The sequence below is a fragment of the Aquarana catesbeiana genome, linkage group LG02, assembly GCF_042186555.1.
Source record: "Aquarana catesbeiana isolate 2022-GZ linkage group LG02, ASM4218655v1, whole genome shotgun sequence".
In the NCBI taxonomy this organism is placed as follows: domain Eukaryota; kingdom Metazoa; phylum Chordata; class Amphibia; order Anura; family Ranidae; genus Aquarana; species Aquarana catesbeiana.
This window is the reverse complement of record NC_133325.1, coordinates 741,298,520-741,306,137: the sequence shown is the minus strand read 5'-3', so window position 1 is coordinate 741,306,137 and position 7,618 is coordinate 741,298,520. Positions and strand designations below refer to the sequence as shown.

Genomic DNA, 7,618 nt, shown 5'->3' with positions numbered 1-7,618 from the left:
CAGACCATTCAAATCAATGCGAAAAGGAAGTACCTGACTCTTTTCCAAATGTGTGCTGCACTGACCCGCATTGGTCATGCGGCATCATGCGGCATGGTATGCGCAATAACTCAATTTCAGACACGTGGTACTGTCATTAACAATTAATGGCACCGCCGTGTGTCCGCTAAACACCAGTGCGTTTCTGTGCAAAAAGTGCCCGATTTTGCTCATGTTCCCAACATGCAAAGGTCTGAACCCAGCCTAAGTGACATAAAACACACGCGTGATACGGGCTATCTCTTCTGTTACGCTTCTGTTTCTATCAGGAGAAAAGAGGAACAAAGGGAGCCGGTTCACAGTGAGGGACGTTTGTGAGGTTATTCAATTATTCAAAAATGTCTCATATTTATGACCAAATGTGTAACAGCAATAAAATTGATAGTGTAACAGTGACAGTGTAAAAAAATAAAAAATAAAAATAAAAAAAAATGAATATTTAAAAACAAAAACATTTAAAGTGCCCCACGTGCTCACACGCAAAGGTGAATGCGCATGTTGGTCGTGCACGCATGCAAACAGCGATTGTCATGAATGTCAGATCATGGGCAGTAATTCTAGCAGCTCACCCCCTCTGTAAGTCTAAACTGGTAACCTGTTAAGGCTTTTAAAGCGTCTCCTATGGATAGTAAAATTTATATAGTTTGTCGCCATTGCATGGGCACAATTTTAACCACTTCAACTCCGGAAGGTTCACCCCCCTTCCTGGCCATGCCATTTTTTGTGATACGGCATTGCGTTTCTCTTATAGAACAATTGTGCGGTCGTGCGACGCTGTACCCAAATAAAAGTGATGTCCTTTTTTCCCACAAATAGAGCTCTTTTTGGGTGATATTTGATCACCTCAGCGGTTTTTATTTTTTGCGCTATAAACAAAAAAAGACCGACAATTTTGAAAAAAAAAAAAAACTATATTTTTTACTTTTTGCTATAAACACATCCAATAAAAAAATTTAAAAATCTAATTATTTCATCAGTTTAGGTCAATATGTATTCTGCTACATATTTTTGGTAAAAAAAAATCCCAATAAGCGTATATTCATTGGTTTGCGCAAAAGTTATAGTGTCTACAAACTATCACTATGTGATAGATTTATGGACCTTTTTTAAAATTTTTCTAGCAATGGTGGTGATGGTGGTGATCAGTGATGTTTAGCGGGACTGCGACATTGCGGCGGACAAACCAGACACCCAACACTTTCTGGGGACCGGTGACGCCATTACAGTGATAGAAAATATGCACTGTCACTGTACTAATGACATTGGCAGGGAAGGGGTTAACATCAAGGGCGATCAAAGGGTTAACTTTGTTCCCTGGGAGTGCTTTCTTACTGTGTGGGGGGTGGTTTAACTGTAGGAAGACAAAGATCTGTGTTCCTGCTTAGCAGAAACACAAGATCTTTGTCTTCCTTACTAGCAGAACGACGATCTGCCTTGTTATATTGGCAGACCTCCATTCTACCTCTCTCGGAACAATCGCCGGACCCTCTGATTGGCTCCTGGTGTGTCTGATCACAGCGAGAGCGGGGCTCCAGCGGCGCATGCCCTAGAGCCGAAAAAAAAGAAATCACTTATAGGTATGTAATTTTACAGTTAAGGGCCGCCCTGCCGCAATATATGTATGTGGGGTGGTCCTTAAGCGGTTAAAGAGAGAGAAAAAAATGTGTTATGTATTGTAATCTTTTGCAATAAAATTGAAAAAAAGTGTATTTTTTCCAAAAAAATTTGCATTTGAAAAACCGCTGTGCAAATACCATGTGACATAAAAAACTGCAAAACCCACCAATTAATTCTCTAGGGCCTCTGCTTTAAAATGTATATATATATATATATATATATATATATATATATATATGACATGCTGGTAGGTTAATTGGATCCTGTCTAAATTGTCCCTAGTATGTATGAATGTGAGTTAGGGACCTTAGATTGTAAGCTCTTTGAGGCTTGGGACTGATGTGAATGTACAATGTATATGTAAAGCGCTGCGTAAATTGACAGCGCTATATAAGTACCTGAAATAAATATATATATATATAATGTTTGAGGGTTCTAACAAATTTTCTAGAAAAAAATACAAAAAATAATATTTTTTACATGTAAACAAAAAGTGCCAGAAGAAGGCCTGGAGATCACGTGATTATACATTTGGGAGGTTATGTAATTGTGACATAAAAACAGAAACCATAAAATTGTTTTTTTAGCCTTTTAGGTGGTATGACCTTTTTCTATGGCTGGCTGCTCTGATGACTCATTTGCAGTACAGCAGCGCCCTCTGGTGGTTTCTGACACACGTGCAGCGTAGCAGCGCCCTCTGGTGGTTGTATGCTTTCAATGCACAGTGTGCCTGCTAGTACTAGAGTGAATACGGAACCTTGGTGATGAGTGCGTGTTCCTGCGGGGGACAAATTGTTGTGCGGACACTCGTTGCACACATGCTTGGTGTTGTCAATGAATGTCACTTTGCCGGGCAGGGATGCGGTGCAGAGCTGTGATGGCGGGGATCTGCGGCCTGAGGGCTATACGGGGCAGTAAGTTTGGGGCACAGGGGGGGGGAAGAGGGGGTCATATTAGATGGAGCACAGAGGGAAGAATACTAGGGGGAGCACACAGCTGCTCACACTGAGCCCTCAGTGGGGAAGTCTGCTAGTCTCAGCCTGACACCAGTGACTAATAATGTGAAACCTCTAATAACAGACAGATGAGGGTTGCTATTGCTGACCTTTTTGAAAATGCTCGTTGCCTGGCTGTTCTGCTGACCTGCATTGATTGTATATCTGGAAGTTTGGAGTATATCTGCAGCCTCTATGTGTCCCCTCACTGCTCCCAATTAAGGATGAGCACACTCCACATGCAGAGCCCGCTAGGAAGTCAGCGGCTAATCACAGGCAGTGAGACATTTCCTGATCTCTGCAGCTGCACATCGGGAAAATGTCTCACTGCCTGTGATTAGCGCAGCGCCGTGCCAACTTTCTGGCGGGCTCCGCACGTGGAGTGTGCGACCACGCCAGAGCTCATCCTTACTCCCAATGTAATGTTCGTTCCGGTTCACGGCTCTGAATTCACCCAGGATGCATCTGGGGCCGTGTACCCGCACAGACGCCACATTGGGAGCAGTGACTGCATACCTCCCAACTTTTGAAATTGAGAATGAGGGACATTTCAGGGAGATAGTGAGCTGCAGCACACTAAGCGCGTTGCAGCAAAAAGTGGGTGTGGCCAAACATGATAGGGGGAGGGTACATGGAAGGCAGGAAGGATCACAATGGTATATGGGGAAAAAAGGAAGGAGGGAGCACTATGGTACATGGGAGGAAGGATCGCTATGGCACACAGAAGGCAGGAAGGATCTCTATGGTATATGGAAGGCAGGGAGGATGACTATGGTATATGGAAGGCAGGGAGGATGACTATGGTATATGGAAGGCAGGGAGGATGACTATGGTATATGGAAGGCAGGGAGGATGACTATAGTATATGGAAGGCAGGGAGGATGACTATGGTATATGGAAGGCAGGGAGGATGACTATGGTATATGGAAGGCAGGGAGGATGACTATGGTATATGGAAGGCAGGGAGGATGACTATGGTATATGGAAGGCAGGGAGGATGACTATGGCACATGGAAGGCAGGGAGGATGACTATGTCACATGGAAGGCAGGGAGGATGACTATGTCACATGGAAGGCAGGGAGGATGACTATGGCACATGGAAGGCAGGGAGGATGACTATGGTATATGGAAGGCAGGGAGGCTGACTATGGTAATATGGAAGGCAGGGAGGCTGACTATGGTAATATGGAAGGCAGGGAGGATGACTATGGCACATGGAAGGCAGGGAGGATGACTATGGCACATGGAAGGCAGGAAAGGTCACTATGGCATATGGAAGGCAGGGAGCATCACTATGGTATATGGAAGGCAGGAAGAGGCTCAGGCAGCAAACATCCTGAGCACAGCTTCCAAATTCCCGCCCACACAGCCCCTTCACAGGCACAGGATTGGCTGCACACTGGGGTTGTGCACGGACATGGGGAGGAGGTGGAGCAGACCTAGACTCCCTCCTCTTCCATTCTGCGGGCTGATAAGTAAGTGAGTGGGCGGGGGAGGTGGTGGGGACTATGCTGGCTGGGTACTGATGTTTCAGTCTTAGCCTTGACAGCTGCAGCACAGCACGAACTTGCCAGGTGGGTTAGTGGAGTCACTTAGTGGAGAACTTGTTCTGGCACTGACTGGGCTCCACTGCAGGATTCAGCCCTGATTCGCAGGACACCGGGATTTACTTGAGATTTCAGGACGGTCCCGGCGAATCCGGGATGGTTGGGAGGTATGTGACTATATCCCTATTGACAGCATTTAGACTGCTGGCACAGGGATGCACACAATTCCTGTGCAACCCCATGCAGATAAACACAGCCCTTTACAGGCGTACACTTATGTACATGAAGGAGGCATTAGGGCTTGATTACACAAGCGTCACCCTCTGAAGAGTGACTTGCTATGATAGGTGGTTAAAGTGCAACTAAAGACAAAACTTTAGTATTGAATGGAGTGGAGAGGATTGCAATCCCCTGTCAGGTTTTATTGCTATAGAGGAAGAAATTGGTGGCTGCACACCAGAGTAGCAAAAAGTCTATTTCTCTTCAATAAAACTAAATATGACACCACAGGATGGTAGCAGGAGCATCAGGTAGACCCTTTTCACACAGTTACATTGTACTTATTCATGAATACTGTAACTGTGTGAAATGTGTCTACCTGATGCACCTGCTACCATCCTGTGGTGTCATATCATGTTTTATTGAAAAGAAATTCAGGGACTTTTTGCTACTCCGGTGTGCAGCCACCAATTTCTTCTTCTATTTCATTTGCACGGCAGGTGAGCCAAGGCTTGCACCCATGGGAGGAGTCCTTTCCCTCAGCTCACCTGGAGCAACGTTTTTTCTTTCCTGGGCTTTATTGCTGTCTGTGCCCCCGTTAGGGAGATTCACCCTCTCTATTTGTTCTGTTTACCATTATCCCCAAAAGTGAAAGAAAATCCCAAATTTAGTTTTTTTTTTCCCACAGAACAGTAATAGAGGGGAAACCTTCCTATGGGGACATCAGTTCTGATGACCTGAGGGGTTGCTCAGAGGATTCCCTTAATTTGAAGGGATATCCTCTCATTTCCTGTTTTGGCTATGGGACAGTAAGTGAAGGTAAATCTCTCCCAATGGGACACGGGTAGCAAAAAAAAAAACTGACTTGAGTTATAACCCTCACTCTATCCAAAATGAAAAGTTTTGAATGACGGCTACAGTGCAGGCTTACTTTGCCAGGAGGGCGTCTATTAACGTTCTCCCATGATCGCACTTCTCGCAACCCTTGCGGCGCTCTCTGTGATCGCTGAGTTCCTAGGACTCAGCTGATCAAATTGGGGTAAAGTGCCAATCACAGCGGCCCTTTACCATGTGATCAGCTGTGTCCAATGACAGCTGTTGTCAACACAAGCTGGTTATTAGCTTTCCTTTCCTCACGCTAAGTGGCGATAAATGGGTGTCTGTAAATAATCACTCTGTGAATTCCACCGCAGAGTAGTGACCCACCACCATGGATAGTGCAGGTACGCCTACCAGAAAGTATGGACTCATATTCTCTTCCGCAATGAGTCAACAAAGCTGGTGTGATTTCCAATCACGTATGGTAAGACTCATCTGTACATTTATTAAACATCTGAGTCTTCCAAAGGAACCAGATATAGGTGAACCCCCTATATAATGCCAGATTTAGGTGACCCCTGCTTTTAAAGATCAGTTCAAAATCTGAAGAAACAGCGCTGTAAATAATCATCAGTCCTAGATACTTTTCACTCAACCCTTTGGAAACATGCAATGACCTCAACAGGTGCTCGAGCTGACGCGTTTTGTCAAATTTGACATAGGGGTTCACCTATATCTGGTTCCTTTGGAAGAATCGGATGTTTTCTAAATAAATGTACAGATGAGTCTTACCATATGTGATTGGAAATCATAGCTTTGTTCACTCATTGCTGAAGGGTTTATGGGTCCATACTTTCTGGTAGGTGTAGCTGCACTATCTATGGTGGTGGATCACTACATTGTGGTGGAATTCACGAGTGATTATTTACAGACAGCCATTTATTGTCACTCATATGAACTTATAGATTTGGGGGTGCATCATGGTGGTCCTCTGAATTGAAACTTTCACCTTTCAAGTTTTTGTTGGACTTCTTAGGCCTCTTGCACACGATACTCCTGTTTGAGTAGCTACTCTTTCAGACGTTTATTTAACTTATTGTCGTATTCTCGTTTTCTATTATGTAAATGGACATTTACACACACTTGTGCGAATTTGCGTGCATGAGGTGTAAATTACTTACCAAAAATTTTTCTTCCTTTTTTTTTTTTTTTTTACTGAAGAATGCAAGCCGCTTGTTTACGCGCCTGTGTGCATAGGCACATTACAATTAGTGGGCTTTATTTTAGCTCTGTATAAAGGGGAAAAAAAGCTGTACTGAGCTTTTTCAAGCTGCAGTGTGAAAAAGGCCTTATGGTCACATAATATTACTTACACTTTGGCACTTTATATCACTAGTATTGTCTGAGGGTTTTGATCTAATAATTGTTCACATAAAGGTCAAGCGCAGCACTTGTTTATTATTTTTTTTATCAGAATTTGTGTCAATTGTACTAGCAGCTATTTATAGTCTATTAGCGCAATTATCTTCTTTTTTAGTTTATGGTGATCCGTTACTAGGATTTGTTGAACCTCATGTTTCAGGCATTTCCTAGTACTGGACATATTAGCGATAATGAAATGTGAAGGTTTATATTGTCCCACAGTCTCCTTTTCATTACTAATTTTATAAAAACACATTGTATTTGCTTACTATATTAATGTCATTGTTTTGATTATTTCCAGGGTTTTACACGGTGTCTGCAGCCACTAAACTGTCCAATGGTGAGATCTCTCTGAGACGCTCTGAGCTGTTTGATAAAGAAAAGGAGAGGCAGCTATCCCTGAGTCCTCTCACTGAGAAGATAGAGGTGAAATTTGTTGGGAAGTCCCATCCAGGGACTACTTTTGTGTTGAACAAGGGGATCTCCACTCCATTCAACTGTGCTATGCGTAAGTATGTGGTCTGTATAGACTTTAATGTGTAACTCTGCCTTTTCTGAAAAAAAACCCATCTGTCTTAAAGTGAGTTACGTACAGTACTGTTATAACGGCTTGCACATGTGAAAAATGCTCTGAAAATAAGTTGTTTGTATTTATTTATTAACCTCCCTGGCGGTATGATTCTTTCTGATTTTAGGTGCTGAAAGCGGTACAATTATTTTGCATGGAAATTTGGCGTTTTATATTGTAGGCCTGTAATTCTTAACAATAACACACTTAAATCTGTCCAAACAAGAGTCTAGTAGATATCCCGGGTATGATAAAGTTTGAAACACAAAAACATAAATTATAATATAATAAAAAAAAAAATAATAATTAAACAAAATAAAAATAAATAGTAATAAAATAAATTTCCCCACAATTCACTATCGCTCAATTCTGCAAGTGTTCTAATTTACTT

At 42.8% G+C, this 7,618-nt stretch overlaps 1 protein-coding gene across 1 annotated transcript in view; it reads left to right on the top strand.

Annotated features, from left to right (window-relative positions):
• Positions 1-2,409: 2,409 nt before the first annotated feature.
• MRPL39 (mitochondrial ribosomal protein L39) overlaps positions 2,410-7,618 on the top strand; it is a 171,805-nt gene continuing 166,596 nt past the window's right edge. The window contains exons 1-2 of the mRNA XM_073617072.1: positions 2,410-2,570; positions 6,961-7,167. Coding sequence (XP_073473173.1) covers positions 2,495-2,570; positions 6,961-7,167 — 283 coding nt within the window. The 5' untranslated portion in view covers positions 2,410-2,494. The remainder of the gene's footprint in view (positions 2,571-6,960; positions 7,168-7,618) is intronic.